This window comes from Xenopus tropicalis, chromosome 4 (genome assembly GCF_000004195.4).
Source record: "Xenopus tropicalis strain Nigerian chromosome 4, UCB_Xtro_10.0, whole genome shotgun sequence".
NCBI lineage: Eukaryota > Metazoa > Chordata > Amphibia > Anura > Pipidae > Xenopus > Xenopus tropicalis.
Window position 1 is genome coordinate 40737502 of NC_030680.2, and position 19075 is coordinate 40756576.

Below are 19075 nucleotides of genomic sequence, written 5' to 3' on the forward strand. Positions count from 1 at the left end.
CCTGAACCCCATAGAGAATCTGTGGGATATTGTGAAGAGAAAGTTGAGAGACACTAGACCCAACACTCTGGATGAGCTTAAGGCCGCTATTGAAGCATCCTGGGCCTCCATGCCACGCCGCATTGAAGCAAAAGGATTCCCGACCAAGTATTGAGTGCATAACTGAACATAATTATTTGAAGGTTGACTTTTTTTGTATTAAAAACACTTTTCTTTTATTGGTCGGATGAAATATGCGAATTTTTTGAGATAGGAATTTTGGGTTTTCATGAGCTGTATGCCACAATCATCAATATTAAAACAATAAAAGGCTTGAACTACTTCAGTTGTGTGTAATGAATCTAAAATATATGAAAGTCTAATGTTTATCGGTACATTACAGAAAATAATGAACTTTATCACAATATGCTAATTTTTTGAGAAGGACCTGTATATAACAAGATGATAGAGATAATTAGAGTCTATCCAGTTGGTGTATGTAGTAACTATAATATAACATACTCTAATACTAGAAATCAAAGGATACTACAAAGCACTTGAAAGTAATTGTACTTTATATTTTTTTCCCTCTTGGGATATGTTATTTTTGTTCCTTACACATTATATATATTTCATGTTAGCAAGGTGCAAGGGCTGAATTGTTGCCAATTTAATAACTGTGCCAAGTTAAGAGCAAAGTCTATGCAAAGGTAACATAACATTCTCTAATACTGGAAATGAAAGGATACCATTAAAGACCTGAAAGCATTTGTACTTTATATTTTACTTTTAAGCAAATATTTTTAGGTTTATGTAATTGCTGTTCCTTACACTTGGATAGTAGATCTAATAAAAATGATTTCCTGTGAGTATATTGGGAAACAATTTACGAATATTAGGCTCTTTAACGTGTGTTCACATTTATATTCCTTTTTACATCTAATTCAGTGGCTTATGTATTGTATAGCTAGCCAAATGCAATTATGATTACAACTGTGATGATTATTAAATATGGTACTTTCCCACTGCATATTCTTTGCTTTATATGATTTTTCCATATTATATATAATTACGATAAGTCTTGATTTTACTAGAACCAATATATTTTTTGCTTTATTAAAATAGCATTGTAGAATTTTTATTTTTTTTTTGTCTCTGGAAAACTTTAGATACATACATTATGTCTTTGACTTGGGCAATGGACCCTCACTGATGAAGGGCAACTCAGAACGACCATTAAATGATAACCAATGGCACAGTGTGGCAATATCCCGTGATCCAGGAAATGTCCATACATTAAGAATTGATGGAAGGACAGTCACGCAGCATTCCACAGGAGCCAGCAATCTAGATTTAAAGGGTAAGAAAGAGCAAATGAATTTTGCATTCCCGTATTTTTTTTTACTTATCCTACAGGAGGTGTTATTTAAAAATAATCAAACAACATTACACAATATTTCAGCAAAACAATACAAGATATTTGTATTTACTGACTGCCAAAATTATTACTATTTGGCATGTCAACCATTTTGCCTTGATCACTGCTGGCACTCTCTCTGGCATTGATTCTACATTTGTTCGCAGAATTTGAGTATTTATATGTTTGGAGTATTCCAGCAAGTTTGGGGGGAGGATATGGGTTAAAACAAAATAGAAAAAAAAGTTGGCATTATAGTGTGTGAATTCACATAGATACTACCTATTAGAACTTTTATATGTGTAGGAAACGTCATCTGCTTTATTTCTTTTTTGTTACTAGGTGAATTGTATATTGGTGGGCTCCCAAGAAATATGTATGCCACTTTACCTAAACTTGTGGCATCTCGAGATGGTTTCCAGGGTTGTCTTGCCTCTGTGGACCTCAATGGCCGTCTCCCTGAACTCCTGAATGATGCACTCCACCGAGTAGGCCCTGTGGAGAGGGGCTGTGATGGTAAGATTGGAAAAAAACATACACTTACTATACTATATTGACACAAATTCAAATACTTTGCTCTTAAAAGTGTTAATAAACACAACAATGTAAAAATAAATACAACACCAATTAAAATATTCTTCACTAAAAAATGTATTATAAAAGAGAGCTTTATCCGCAGGCTGAGAAACAAGCCCTGTGTGGCATCAGCCTAATGAGCAAAGTTTACTACTGTTCTTATTGACTATAGCTACCAATCAGCAGGTAGCATTTCCTGGTCACCTGTTTAACCATATTATTGGTTGCTGCACCTGGGAAATGTTAGTGTCTTTTATTACATATCTTCAAATGTAAAACACTTCAATATATATTTAGCTTGATGGGAATGGGCTTGCATTGTCAGTAGACTAGCTGTCTGTGAACACAGTAGCTGGGTCTCTTCAGTCCCAAACCTTCTTCCAGTGAACAGTGGAAATGTGGTCCAAAATATTGTAGTTTTACTGCAGCTTGTTCTCTTCATAAGTCCTTTTTTATTATTTTTTGTGTTTAATTATTTATATTTTTTGTTCTTCAATGCCTAGGCTTTTTAATTTTAAAAAACAAAATAATTGATATTCTGAGGCAATTTGCAATTGGTATTCATTTTTTATTTTTTGTGGTTTTCAGTTAATTAGATTTCTCTTAAGCAGCTCACCAGTTTGGAATTTCAGCAGCTATCTGGTTCTAGGGTCTTGTTTACCTTAGCAACCAGGCAGTGGTTTGAATAAGAGACAGGAATATGAATATGGCAGGATATGAATATAAATATAAAAAATAAATAGTAACAACAATAATAAAATTGTAAGCCAAGTGCAATAGTTTCTGACTGCTGGGGTCAGTGACCCCCATTTGAAAGCTGGAAAGATGTACAAGAGGAAGGCAAATAATTCAAAAGCAATAAAAAATAAACAATGAAAACCAATTACATACTAAAAGTTAACTTAATGGTGAACCACCCCTTTAACATACTAAAAGATAATGTAAAGGTATAATTGTCATTTATAAAACTAAACAGTATATAGCTACCTGTATATAAATATCGACGTATACATGGGTATATACAGAATATAATTACATGTACATACTGTATGCGTGTGTGGGTATACTAAGATATGCTGGTGAGCTCTGTAATATTCCCTAAACCACATACCAATAAGACTTTTAATCTAATTCTTATCATTACCTTAAGGGCTACATGTTCCTCTTTGTTGCAGGGAACTGTACATGGATTTTAAAAGAAGGAAAAAGTGGACAATAGAAATAGTACAGAAAAGCAGGATCAAGGAAAATATACTGGAAGCAGATAGGAAAATATTACAGTTATAACACATTTCAACATATGTATTTTTGGTGAGAAAAGCTAATAGATGGTAGGAATTAACAATAGTCTCACTTTTCTTTAGGCCCGAGTACAACATGCTCGGAGGAGTCTTGTGGAAACCTTGGGGTGTGTCTCCAGCAGTGGGACGGTTTCACATGTGATTGCACCATGACATCTTATGGGGGTCCACTCTGCAATGATCGTAAGTCACAGTAGAAATAATGTTAATTTTTAAGATCTTGTGATCTTAATATTTATATCTTTATATATGTGATATATTTTATATTTAGCTTTTATCTAAATATTAGATTTCCAGTACCCTACTGTACCTACAGATGTAAACACTTATCATTTGCACTTAAACACTCCATATATATATATAGTAAGATATTTGATCTCAAATAAATAAATATATATATTTTATATTTTTACAATATATTAAAATACTTATTGGTATATTTTATATGTTTGTTTTTATCTAAGTTTACCTAATCATTATGAAGTATAAAGCACTATAGCGATATACTGTATATAGACATCCAAATATACATGCAACATATTTTACAATTAGCCCCAGTTTAGTAAAGGCAGAAAGCTCAGCTACCACCAGTGAAATAATGCAGCCTGTATATTATGCCTATGAAACAATATATACATCTCCAATAAATAATCAAATTCAAATAAATAGTTCAAATATACAGAAAATTATTTTTGAAATGGCATAATCACAAACCTGTTATATAATAAAGAGCACCTGTAAGTGACCTGGACCTATCTGAATATAGTAGATTATCCGAGACTCCGGGCCCATAATGTCTGGAAAACAGGCTTGGTTTAGGTAAACTGTAGTTAACAAAAGCTCACCATTGCCAAAGGGTAGTCCAGTTACATAAAGGCCCAAACTCATAGCTTTAGGAGGCAGAAACAATCAACCACAAAATGGGTTTCACACACCAGTCGCCCAGGAAAATTGTAATTAAAATGTGACTTTATTTCTCCATTAAAACCACCACACATATGAAACAATATAAACTCCTACATTAGGGCAGTTGTCAAGGGTCAATAATTTAATAATATTGATCTTGTGTCAAATAAATCTCATTTGGATGATTCCTGACCTCTTGAAATGTTCTGTTATACAAGAATATCAGGTAAAATTTCTATGATGTTTTTTTTAAATTACTAAAAGCCATCAGAGAACACAATGGACAATTTATATTAAAGATTTAATACAAATTGCACAGACATAAGAAGCATATTCTTTTTGTCAAGAAAGCTTCATACATGAGCAAATTTCTACATATTCTGTATACTGGTCAGAATTTTGAGGTATTTTAGTTGGTACATTTAAGCTATAGAGGCATTGACTTCTGCCTTCTGAGAACTCCAAATTTCAGTGAAAAAAATTCTATATTTCAATTAGAATCAGGTTGTTTGCCCTTTCAAAGGTTCATGACAAAATTGGCTCATTAAAGGTAAACCCACTGCCTATCACTTTGAGTAATACAGACAGTTGACTTCTTTCTCCCTGTGTACATCATGTTAATAGAAAATCCAGCAGAAGGGCCACTTGATCTAAAACTGTTATGCTGTACTATTGTGCAATGAAATATTTAAGTTAATCCAGCCCTCAGGGATTTCCTTTTCCTTCTTGAAAGGTCAAAAGAATTAGTCCAAAATATTAACATAGTGTGTTTTATCATGGCACATCTGGCAAGCCATGTAATGTAACAATGATAAATATGATTATGTGTTTTAATTTGCTGCGCATGCTGGAGGGTTTGTAGGGATGAACAATTCCACAAGTAATTTAACCGTGTTTATTTTGCGGGGTAGATGTATTGCTTATTTTATATATTCAGATATTCAGTTTCACCTTATTTGCCACTACATAGTTACTTACTGTAGCTGCTGAAGTTTAGAAATAGCCTATCCATCAAGCCAAATCCTTCTTGTATATAACTGTCATTAACATTTCAGCTGAGCCAGATAACGGGAAATTACAGCAAGCTAATTTAACTTAAAGGGACACTGTTGTGAATTTGAAGTGCAAATATAAGGTTGAGACAAACAAAACACTATTACTATCTTAGTAATAATATAGGAGCAGCTATTTATACTTATTATGCACAGCTACATGCATACACATCCAGGAAGCCACAATCCCAGCCATGCCTTTCAGATTGCCCTGTCATGAACAACAGAGCTTTACTTTGCTTTCACTCAATTAATTCAGGATATATGTGACTTCAAAAATTTTGTTTTGTTCCTGTAAGTGGTGACCACTGTTTCCTGCAATGTAAAACACTTCTGACTGCTTTCCTTTGTTATTCTCTGTACACAGTACTGTCTTATGCCTTCTCCTGCCTGGCCCCATCTTTTCCCCATGCATCCAACAGTTCTTTACTGTTTTCCCTGCCTGACATGCACTGATATCTTCACTGAGCAAAGAAAGTGTGTAATCAAAGGTCAGGGAAAACTCTTGCTTTCCTGAGTAACAAAACTTGTTGTGCAGGGATAGCAGGCAGCAGGTATGTGTTCTTTAGAGTGGGAGTAACAGAAAGGCAGAAAGGAAGTGCCCTGTACAAAGAGGATCAGGTTTATCCAACAGGGAAGTAGACTGAGTAGTGAAGATCAGGGTGGGGGCAATCTCAGTGTGCCCCATTAGTTGCTGGCAATCACTGTGCCATTAATTGTTGGAAGTCAGTGTGATATTAATTACCAGTCATGCTGCCATTAGTTGCTGCCACTAAGAATGGCATATCTTGACTTTCTTTAAAAAATTCTCTTTCTACGCTTATGTAATCCATAGTACCCTAAAACACTTTATTTTGATTGTTGTGTAGTATCCCACACTTAAGACAAAGTAGAAGTATATAAGTTATAAAGTTGTGTGTGTCACTTATGTTCTATAGGGAATCATTTAAATTCTAAGGTAAAACATGTCAGAATTGACCATGTTAAAAAAAATGGCACACTCAGATTGATTATAAAGCCTTTATGTACATATAAAGTGCAACACTATGAAAGGATACATATTTTTATTTCATACAAAGAAAAATTAAAAACCCTTAGGGGCACATTTTTTTAAAAATCACACAGCCGTTGTAAGAAAAATGACATATAATCGTGGCTAATCACCATTACAACTATTACAAATAACGTGTTAATTTTCTGCAAATTAGTGTTTATTTAAGAAAAGTCACAAATGGATTAGTTACAATTACAAATTAAAATGAATTACAATCAGAGAATAATTGTGATAATTTTCACTAACCATTGTTTCTCTTGCATTTACAAGTCATTTGAGGAATGTGATTCAGAAAGGTTGACCAGATAAGATTATGTTTAATCAACTGCTTTGGAGGAGGGGTTTTAATATGATACTGTTTCTTGACTAATTGATTATACAAAATTGGATGTAAAATATGTTATACATTTTTTTTATATGGATAATATCATTTTTATTTTTTTGTATTAAGCCTGGTAAAGCGATGTCATTTTGCAACAAAAAACCTTTATTTTTCCTATTCTGAATACGGTACAACTTTCTACTAATTGTTATTGGTTTAACCTGTACCAAAGAGTGGCTGCCTTTTATATAAATGAGAATTCAGGAGGCAAATAGAAACATGGAAAGGCAAGAGAATGACGTGCCCAAGGATTTAAATTCAAAATTACATATTTGCTCTTTAAAAAAAAAAATAAAGAAAAAAAGCCATATTATGCATGAGGAGCACTATTACCTGATGAATGTCTCCTTTGGAGGGATTTACATTGTACTAGGGTGTAAGATCCCAACATTTACCCAAGTGTACATTATTTTGTATAGCTCCTTACAATCAATGAATCTTCAAAACTTAGACCAAGGGGCTGATTTACTAATCCACGAATGGTCCGAAGGCGTCCGAATGCGTTTTTTTCGTAATAATCTGTATTTTGCGATTTTTTCGTAAATTGTCGCAACCTTTTCGTAGCCATTACGACTGTTTCACAAAATGTTGCAACTTTTTCGTAGCCTTCGCGCCGAGTACGAAAGTTTTGGATTCATTCAAGCTTCAGTATCGTGACTTTTCTTGGGCCAGGTTGGAGCTGCAGAGTGCCATTGAGTCCTATGGGAGGCTTCCAAAATCATGCAAAGTCTGAAAGTTTTGCCCGCCGGTTACGAGCGCTCAATACGAAAACGTTGCGACAATGTACGAGCAAATCGTAACGGCTACGAAAAAGTTGCGACTTTTCGCGCAAGTCGTAACAGCTACGAAAAAGTCGCGACAATTTACGATAAAGTCGTAACGGCGACGAAAAAATCGCAAAAAATACGAAAAAGTCGCAAAATGTTCGTTTCCAATCCGAATTTTTCCCATTCGGAATCGAATTTGTGGATTAGTAAATCATCCCCCAAGTGTAAACCTTATTCATTTCGACCTGATACCTGGATTAAGAGGCAGCGCAAAACTTTAACTCCAAAATGCATATCCTTAATAAATAAATGGTTAGGTATCAGGGTGTAAGTTCCTTGCACTCACATATGAGATTAAAAGAACTACAATATTAGTATATTCTCCATAAATATATTCTTGGATTTTAATCATTTTCCAAAAGTTATGTCATTTAATGGGCTGGTCACAGCCATAAATAAGCATTAACCCCGGAAATCATTCATAAGCAACTCCATTAATATCTGCCACACAGTAGCTATCTGCTTCAGAAGGAAGAATATAGAACCCCCATCACCTCTTCTCATTAGTGAGGGGCGAAATTATTCACCAGACATGGACTCACAGCAGATTTCTGCGTTTTGCCATTTGTGGATTATTCCACGAAACGGACGTCAAAATCCGCCATGGACAAATTTACAAATTGTTGTACACTTAATTTTTTTTGTGTGTCAAAATATTGTTGACACACAACATTTACACAAATCTTTTCAAAGATTTGCAAATTTTTTAGTGAAACGCGACAGATTCGCTCATCACTACTTCTCATACTAAGTCAATTTTATTACTAGTTTGTAATTCCTTTTCCCAGTAAGCATATTTTTTACTGTGAGATGTGCTGTCTCAAGATTTACCTGTGGAGATCCAACTAAGAATAAGAAGCACAGATAAGTTCAGAAAAACAAAATATCCCATAGTCCCTGGGTAGTCACTATGCTTAATTGTTGGAAAGGTCAACACCGCACTGCTTTTTGTACTGGCACCTAGCAAGCGGCTGGATGGTTTTATTCTGCATTATATTTGAAGGAGTAAGACCTTTTTTACCACCATTAAAGTATCTGGCAATGGTATAACTAGAAGTTACTGGGGAAGCAAAATCTTTTAAATGGTATTTGTTCACAAACAAATACTGAAATTTCTCAAGGTCCCACTGAGCTCTCTACTCTACTGCACCCCCTCAGTTTTGCCTATTTCTACACGCATGGCTTATATATTTAGGATTCTGTCTGGGCTGAAATGTGACAAAAACTAAGAATGAGTACAAGTACATCTTCTTTCTTAAATAGAAAAAATATTTCTAAAGCTTATTTGTTAATGGTATTTTTTCTTATTTAGATGAGTATTCCTGTATTCACATTAGAGTGACAAGCCTGCTAGTTTGCTCTGATGAGTTATAGAAAACCTTTCATAAACACTAATGAAACATTCACCAGATTGTCATGAAAAACAGAAACTGATAGGGAAACATTTTTAATTTTAATATAACAGAGACATAGAACACATTTACAGTATAACAGGAAATGCAACTAGCCAGAATAATATCCTTTTAATAACACCTTAGTTTAATGCGCTCTTCTGATTCACACAGCAGCAGTGAAGAAAAATATTATATGCCTCCATAAATGTAAGTGTATTTTAAGATACTTTACTCTTTGGGAAAAGTGTCAGATGGCTTGACTATCTGATGTTCAATAATTTTCATTTGGCTGCTGAAAAAAACTAAACTAAACAAGATCCTATTTTTTCATTTTTAAAATGAGTAAAATGAGATTAAAACCGCCCAAAGAAGAAGGATTATGAAAAAACTCCCAAAGTTCTTTTGTCTGTAGCTGGAGCAGAGTTTTCTCTGAAGTAGCGCCAACATACTTCTAAAGAATCTACATTATCCAGGTGGTAAATTGTTTTTATTATAGCAAATAAAGGTTATTTTTATGGCACAATCATTTCAATAGATAATCTAAATTGTCACTATAATCCCACTCCAAAACCTCTTAAAACCTGTAAATTTAGTGACCTGCTGTCCTGTAGTTTTGCTTTTTGCTTCAGAAGCTACAATAGATTTATAAACTGATTTCTAACCTGGCAGTGTGGTTAATTTACTAGCTATCAATTTGCTTGCCTCTGACGTAACACTGGTGAGTAATGTTTTTTATAAAAGAAATCTTACAGGCATGTATAAAACCTATGAATAAATTCAATGCTGGATTTTGGAAAACTATCCACAATACACATATTTTCACCTTGGTAATACATAGCTTTTATCAAGTATACCTACAACAGTAACATGCATAGGATTATGGCCAGAAAAAGTGTCACTTAATTGTGTACTATAATTTCTCAACTTGGGCATGTTCTCATACCAGCTTTAATGATGCTTTTAAAGGCCAGTGCTACTGGGAACACTTGGGCATAAATTCAGCATACAATTGTGCACTGCCTTACAACCTATGAGAAGAGTGTACTCCTCTGGTCTACTGTCTGGGGCCAGGGGTGAGCTACTATGGAAAGAGAAATCAGAAGGCAATGGAGATAAAATGGGAAGGGTAATGGGAACAGTAAAAGTAAAAAAAAAGTGTGGAAGATACTTTTAAACATAACATTTTCTTTTTGTTGCTATTCCCAAGTAACATAACAACCATGTGTTATGAATGGGGGCAGCATCACCTGAAATCTGTTTTGAAGGCAGAAAAATGTTTCTGACCCATAGTTTGTCCCACTTTGTAGTGTCCCAGTAGATAGTTTTGCTTGAGTTACATAACAGTCTATATAGGACATCTCCAGATTTTCTGGATACAGAGCTTCCTAGCATTCATTTGCCTTCTTTTCATTGCAAAGCTCAGCATTCACCTGCTCTGTGCATGGGCCCTAAAGGGTGACTCTTGGCACTTATGCCCATACCCTTGGTAAATTGGCCCTTAAGTGCTGCAACTGTTTTTTCTAAACTTGATACCTTCCAGCTATAATTAAGGTAATTGTTACTATGGACAAGAAGCTTAACTTACTATTGATAGTGAATCTTATATGCCTTTATTCTAAACATCAACCTTAGAGTCATATGGGCTTATTTACTTATTAAGCTCAGTGTGCAAAGTGTGCAAGTTGCCATGTTTTTACCAACGATAAAGCAATTTTTTGAGAAATTCCCGTGTAATTGCAGCCATGAGGTGTCAGATACATTGAGTGACATGATAATATAGCTAAAATACTTGGCAAAGTACAAAGAGACAAACATACGGCAAAGAAGGAACATGGGTTTTGTGCCTTGCTTTTTGCAATAGTCGCTAATTCTACCATAATACTACATGTTGATTGAGCAATATTTTTATATTCGTTCAGTATTCTTTAAGAATGTATAACAAATATATTTAGGATAAATGTAAACTACCATTGCTGCTTATTCTCACCTTTTAATAAAACATTGATGGTAAAAATGTTACTGGCATGTATTGAATATTGTATGCTAGTCTGCACATATCTGTCTTACCTTCTGAGCTTTTAGGCTAGAAAGTGATGTCTTTAGCAACCCCTACTGGACACCCTTAGGTAAGGAAATTATGCTTCTGAACCCATATCCTGTTTTTGGTGGCTAGTCTGACCAGTGATCCCCAACTAGTGACCTGTGAGTAACATGTTGCTTACCACACAATTTGATTAAATGCCAGTGGCTTCAAAGCAAGTGCTTATTTTTTTAATTTAAGTCCTTGAGTCTTACAATACAAGTGTACTTCCAGAGTGGCAAAGTTCACATGGTTCTAACAAAGAGCCAATTATAGTCTTTATTTGGGAACACCATTAACTATTTTTTATGTTGTGCTACTTTCCTGTTTACTAGGAGAAATGCAGGGAATGAGGCATATCCTATTGTACAATACAAGGATATTAGAATTCACTAAAGGATTCCATAGCTGTATAAATGCAAGGCCACAGGCAAAATACTTTCCTATGGGTCATTGAATTCTGAAGTGATTACTTATACGCTCATAGTTTACAACAAGGGCACCTCCATTTTTTAATACACACATTTTAAGTGACATCACTGAGAACAGATTACATCAATAAGATCCATTTATAGGCTATAGAATATACTTTACAGGTTGGTCATGACACTTATGTATTATAACCTATTTTATATGCTGTCCATGCCTATCTGAATCATAACTGTAGGCACTAAGAGAGGCAGTGTACATCTTCAAAAGATAAATTGAAGGGATGGTGAAAGACATTACATATTGTTAAGGGTTGAAAGGAAAATTTGGTACTAGGCACTGGGGAACAGAAGGATAGAAGCTAGCCATACACATAACAATAACATTGTCTATCCAGGAGTTGTGTGCATGTTGGATGGATGATCCCAACATATATTTATGTTTCATGGATATCCATCAGTTACTTGATCAAGCAAATATGAATATTTCATTAGCCAAAGTACCAAGTTAACCAATACATCATGCAATGTTAGACAAGGAAGCTGATCAGAACACATGCAAAAATATAAAGGTGGCAATACTATACTGAACGTTATCTATATGCTTGGCTAGTTACTGTACAGGGTCGGCTTGTATATGACAAGTGTACACCTGAAATATGTTATGTGGTGAGATGCCCTGAAGCATTACAAGCCAGAGAAGGCACAGAATACTGAATATCAACCAGTCAATTGAGCATGGTACACATGAGGGTTTTGTTTTTCGTTTGTGGTGAAAGATCAAATTATTTTGCCCAATGAGACCACCTTAGATGCCATGGCTCAAGTGCTGTCACCCCCCCCCCCCCCATGCAACCCTTGCAGCAATGCCCCCTGCACATCTCTCTTTTCATGATTAAGGTTGCAGAACTAAATGCAAAAGAATTAATCCAATGAAAAATAATTAGCAAATTTATTATTTTTCTGTAGTAATTATTATTATTATTATTATTAATATGTATTTATTAAGCACCAACATATTCATCAGCATTGTACAATAAATGGGTGTAAACATTAAACATACAGTTTTACATACAAAGCAATTTTTAACAGATGCAAGAGGTGAAGAGGCCTAAAGAGATTTCAGTCTAGAAAAGAACTTACAATTTATTTTACAGTCTCCTTGCAATCTTTTCCTGCAATTTCATGCAATCACAGTTAACCCATTAATATTGGTTTTTTTCTTGAGACCACATGATTGCAAAAATTAATACATCTCCCCTTTGGATCCCCCTTGACTTTTACACATAGAAAAATATTAAATTATATCAGTACAATGCAAATTGTGCTGTTTATAAACCCAGCCAAAGGGGGCGTGCACAATGATGTTGACAGTATGTGCCACTGGCATCATTACACACACTGCTGACATCATCATGCACACTGATGATGTCATCACACTGGTAGTGACGTGATGACATTTCAGGCAGCATGATGGCATTGAGGATAGGTCATTGAATTTAATAAATGCAATTCAGAGGATTGCTGCCTGGTTTTCAGAATGTTGAAAATGTGTAAAAGGATTTGACCTGCAGCCCCTTGAAAAACCACACAGTCTGGATCAGGCAGCTGGCAACCTATTTCGCACGGCACTTTTTTCCCCACTAACATTGTTTATTATATAGGGGTAAACGTCTCTGAACACAAGCAACAGAAAAAAAATAATTTCTCGTCACATTGGTACACTTGAAATATTTACAGTGCAGAATTGGTTGAATTTCAGCAGTTCATTATTCATTTTTCCCTCCAATATACCCATTTAAAGAGGGAGACTGATGCAATACAGAAATAGAAAGCCACAGAGATTGCAGCACACACTGCACAATACTTTTTTTTCACAAATTTAAAGAACAGAGATGTTACTGGGTATCTGGTTAAAGTAATGCCAATCCCTGAACAGTGCTTAGAATGGCAGTTAGAGATTGACATTTGTTAATGCAAAAGTGCAGTGTCAGCTTTTGGAACCTGTTCTGTGTACATAGTACAAAGAAGGGTTATCCTCTTTCCTTATTGCTATTTGTGGTATCCCTTTGACTTAGACAAGCACAGAGAACAGAGAAAAGCTGACACTCCTATATATCATATTTTAGCTGATTTGTGGGCAGCCCTACCAATAACCAGCAACATTGTTATCCACAGCCAAAAACATTGTTCCCTCTTTATGGAGCAACCCAGTTACGTTTTTAAACAATTCTTGATATTGTAGGCCTCACCAGGTATATTTGAGTCTCATAGTTAAACAGGGTAACTGAGGTCATTCCAGTTACGCAGAGATTCTTTCAATCTTTAACTTTGTATGTTCTTTCTGACATGAATTCACTTCGTAGTTACATAGTACATAGTACTATTGAATTTCACGGATATACGACCTATTTACAAATGCAGATCACATATTTACTATCTGAGTAAAAAACTGACCATTTCTAACACAGAGTGCTTATTCAAGGTAAATGAATACACAGGGTATACTTTGCTCCTCATTGGTTAGCTAAACTCTGTGCAAAGGGTGGACCACTTACATTGCTTATAATTAGTGATGAGCGAATCTGTCCTTTTTCGCTTTGGTGAAGTCATGCAGGACTTTTTGCGGCTTGTGCAGCTTATTTGACACCACCACAATTTTTTGTGACATGACCTCACCTTTTTTGATGTGAATGCAACTTATTTGATGTGACTGCGACTTATTTGACGAGACCGCAACTTTTTTCTCACTTGCCAAATTTTTTGTAGCTGCAAATTTTCATAGTAGTTTCGCAAAAAAAATGCCAATACCGTGTTGTATTCATGCCTGCCAAAAAATGCATTTATCTCTCATAAAGCTCTCTGATTATATTAGCAGCACGTCATTGTGTTGGGGTTTGCATCCTAGAGGCAAGCCATGCTTATATTTGTGCAGGCACTTCCAGTAAATGTAGCCTTCCTTTTAGGTTTACATTTCATTGTATAAAGTAAGTAATATCTATTATTGATTGTAAGACTCACATCTGTCATGCAGTGACTACATTGTGATGCTCAATGATTCATCCATAGTCCTTGGCCATGGCAGATCTAAATATCATAATCCATCTAAGAAATCATTATAGCATCCTTTTTTTAAAAAAAAAAGTATATGGTCTAAAATAAGATTACACCACATTTTAAACACTCCAGCAATGGGAGGCAACTAATGCCATCCATTGTTGAGGTACTTAAAAGTCTATTGTCACATATTTCAGACTAGCCATTGTATGATTAGCAGTTGCAAAGTAATGGGCAACTAATACGTCACAGTTACAGAACAGTAAATATAATGGCAGCCAATATAAGGTACATTACAGAACAAGCACCTGATGTGATCCAGATACATATTCACAAAAAGATGTAAAGTGCTGTTCCAGGTACAGGTATGGGATCCATGATGCAGAAAACCAGTACCAGAAAGCTCTGAATTACACGAAGGCTATTTCCCATAGACTCCATTTTAATCAAATAATTGACATAATCATTTAACAATGATTTTCCTTTTTTCTTTAATAAAACAGTACTTTGTACTTGATCCCAACTAAAATATAATTACAGGTATGGGATCTGTTATTCAGAATGCTCACGACCAGGGGTTTTCCGTATAAGGGATCTTTTTGTAATTTTGATTTCCGTAACTTAAGTCTGCTAAAAATCATTTAAATATTGAATAAACCCAATAGGCTTGTTTTGCCTCCAATAAGGATTAATCATATCTTAGTTGGGATCAAGTACAAGGTACTGTTTTGTTATTACAGAGAAAAAGGAAATCATTTGTAAAAATTAAAATTATTTGCTTATAATGGAGTCTATGGGTGATGGGCTTTCCATAATCCGGAACTTTCTGAATAATGGGTTTCTGGATAAGGGATCCCATACCTGTACTCCATATTGGAGGTAAAACAATTCTATTGGCTTTATTTAATATTTAAATAATTTTTTAGTAGACAAAGTATGAGTCCAAATTATGGAAAGATCCCTAATCCAGAAAACCCCAGGCCCGAACATTCTAGATTAAAGGTCCCATACCTGTACTGTAGACCAGTATCAAATGTCCACAATTGAAATACTCAGAAGGAATACTCAGTAGAGAGCCACTATGAAAAGAGGGCCTATTTTGGACTTGCTGTCTATGGTGTGATAATATGTAATAATATAGGTTAGAGGACTATCTACAGTATACATTAGCAAGAGAAAAACAATGCTGCTGTTTATATTTGCATCTTGTACATTACACATATAATGGCTAATTTACCAGTAATATGAACACATGAAGGCCAAATGGGTGCAAAATTGACACAGAGCACTTGCGCTAATACCATTGGCAGCTGCAAACTGTGCTCTGCACCTTGGGTTGTCTTAAAAAGCCTTTGCAATGTGCAGACCAAAGCTTTTAAAGGAACAGTAACATCAAAAAATTAAAGTGTTTTAAAGTAATTAAAATATAATGTACTGTTGCTCTGCAAAAAAACTGGTGTTTTTGCTACAGAAAAGCTACTATATAAATAAGCTGCTGTGTAGCCATGGGGGCAGCCATTCAAGCTGGAAAAAAGGAGAAAAGGCACAGGTTACATAGCAGATAACTAGTAGATAAGCCCCATATAATGGGGGTTTGTCTGTTATCTGCTAAGTAACCTGTGCCTTTTCTCCTTTGAATGGCTGCCCCGATGGCTACACAGCAGCTTACTTATATAAACTATAGTAGTCTTTCTGAGGCAAACACACCAGTTGTATCAATGCAGGGCAACAGTACATTATATTTTAATTACTTTTATACACTTTTTTGGGGTTACTGTTGCTTTAAACACATAAAGTACTCTACTAAATGTCTGACTTAAGGAACACCTTTCATTCTCAAGTGCTACCAACTTGTACTTTCTAAATAAAGCTACAGGCACTTTAGAATAAAAGAATTTACTTTATATGTCATTTACTGATACCCACCTTACTAATACCTGAAATGTAACTTGCAGACGCTATGGCAAATATAGAAGCAGATCATTTTTAGTGGTCCATAATCAGTGCTTATTTTCTCATGCTGTGTAAAAGTTCAGACTCCATTAATACTTGACCTTGCCTCAATCCCTGGATAACCTTATGCCTATCTTAGGAATTCCTGAAATATAATTGATACTCATTGTACTTGTACTCCGGTGATGAAAGCTAGCAACAGTACTAACTATAGAAAGTTGTAGGCTTACAAAATATAGCAGACATTTCCGTGGTGGTTAATACATGGCACAAATGGAACTGCCCCTCGGGCCACAGTGCCATGATTGTAGAGTAAATAATTGTATTAATTGCTATTCAGTGCAAAGACAGAAGCAAATGCAGATACAGAATCATAGTAATGGATTTACAACACTGCTGATTTTCTATCCATTAAAGTGAATTACCCATGCTTAGCTGTCAACAAAATGGCCATGTCATGCATACCCTCCACATTCCAATCTAACGCTAAAGACCAGATGTCACATTATGGAACCGGCGAGGTGTTAGAAAACTATCTTTTTAATTTACTATTACAGTCAGATATTAAATGTCTACACAAATAAATTCTAGTGAAAATAACAATATATATGTTTTTAAAAAATCTGGAACTTTGTGTATGTGCTTCACAGAGCTTATTTTATCATTTTAGTTGCCTCAGGCGCCGAAAGATAAAGCGATTTTACTATGGCCACCAGAGCTTTACATGTTTATTTAACCAACATCTTCTGCTTCAGAGTTTTAGCATTTAGAGTCACTTTACCTCTCATTACCTTACAATTTATTTGCAAAACGACTTGATTGATGAGCACAAACCTGATTTGTGTTATTACACAAAAATAATAACTTACATGCTTGAAGAATAATATTCTTTTTGCTTATTTAGGAGAATCTTTCATGGAACGGTGTATCAAAGTGTGGGTGCACATCTATCTACACAATAGTTACACAATTGATACACAATTCCAGCTTCATATAGTGCTTCCAGTTACATAGGGGCATTTTTCTACCAATATGTGAATTTTCTACTAAGTCTGCCTAAGTCTGTGTCTATATGTCAGGCGTATGTTTGCAGCAATATTGTGTATTCAATTAAAATCATAATACAATTGCGAGCATAATGTGCCATAAATACTATGCAAAATTTTCTCTTTGCATTTGTAATGGGTAATAACACTGGCGAATTAACGACATAAAGCAGTGATGTCTGTGGGATATTAGCATGGATGATAAGACATAGATAATGAGATACTAAAGTGGTTGCTGTATCTTTATAAAGGTAGTTTGCCATCCTGAACCTGGTGAAATTATTTTGGTGAGAAATCATTGGTGCTCTTGATTAATTGGTGGCATTATTTTCCAGTGAGGGTGTAATTATGCCTCATGAATGGAAGTCAATTTAGCAACGTGCAGATAATTTTTCTTTTTGTCCTTCAGTAAATAAGTACCTTTTATTCTTCCTTTTTGTGCATGTTAACAGTAAAGCACCCACTTCTAACACATCTTCTTCAGGTCTAAAGGAAAAATGTGTTTTTATCTACTTTTTATGTTTCAAACCATACATTCAGAACCCCTGGGCCCCTCTGCAACTGCAGGGTCTGCTAAATCTGTAGTTAGACCCCTGGAATTAAATTGTTTCCAATAATATTTATGTATATTGATGGTAAAAAAGGTGCTAGATAAGAGTCCAATAAAATGGAATAGATTTTTTAAGGAAGAAACTAAAAAAGGCAAATGTTTGCAATGTGTTCCATTTCTCAGTATCTGAGATACAGTACTATAGATGGTGTGTGCTTGTGTGTGTGTTGGTGTGTATTTGTTAAGCTCCTGCAAATAAAATGTTATTTTTTATACGAGAAACAGTTTTATCCAGCGGGTATGCAGCCATAAATAATATTTTACCCCTATTTGTTTATATTTAAGAACTAAACTAACTGTATTTTATGCAGCTGATCTGTAATGCAGGTGTTACTCCCTTATTAGAAACGCTGAATAAAACACACAGTTTTTACCACTGCAGGTTAACAAAGCACTATATTTTTGTTTTACTGACCCTTTAAATAAATATCATTATTTAGAAGGAAATAGTCCTAGCAATATTAAGTTACAATTGACAAAACAGCAGGGTTTATTGCCAGCCTGCAAATGCAAAGCCGGGTAAAGTCTGCCATAAATAAGGGTATGGACAAATACGATATTGTTAGGCTTTTTTTTTTTTTTTTATAAACATTTCGTTCAACTTTACCTTTAGCCTTAGATTTACCTTTTATTACCTGATTCAGATAAGCCATGTTAAGGTTATAAGGGAGTGGAAGAGGGGAATTATTAAGAAAGGCTTGTCTATTTTTGTGTAGTCTAGATAAAAGGCAAAAGGTGGCTTTGTATGTATGTATGTATATCTTTATTTATAAAGCGCTACTTATGTATGCAGCACTGTACAGTAGAATAGATTAATACAAACAGGGGGATATTAAAATAATAATAGATAAATATAAAGTATGATAATAAATACAAATACATACAAGATACAGTTGCAATAAGTTAAGAATCAAAGAGACAAGAGGAAAGAGGTCCCTGCCCCGTAGAGCTTACAATCTGAACTTTGGGAAGATATGATAAATGTACACATATACCAGAAGGCCACTATAAGC

General features: G+C 34.9%; 1 protein-coding gene across 12 annotated transcripts in view; it reads left to right on the plus strand.

Annotated features, from left to right (window-relative positions):
• nrxn2 (neurexin 2) overlaps positions 1 to 19075 on the plus strand; it is a 335460-nt gene that overhangs the window by 192668 nt on the left and 123717 nt on the right. For all 12 annotated transcript variants that reach the window (XM_018093463.2, XM_018093466.2, XM_018093462.2 and 9 more), the window contains 3 exons: positions 1149 to 1339; positions 1739 to 1912; positions 3337 to 3456. In XM_018093463.2, coding sequence (XP_017948952.1) covers positions 1149 to 1339; positions 1739 to 1912; positions 3337 to 3456 — 485 coding nt within the window. The remainder of the gene's footprint in view (positions 1 to 1148; positions 1340 to 1738; positions 1913 to 3336; positions 3457 to 19075) is intronic.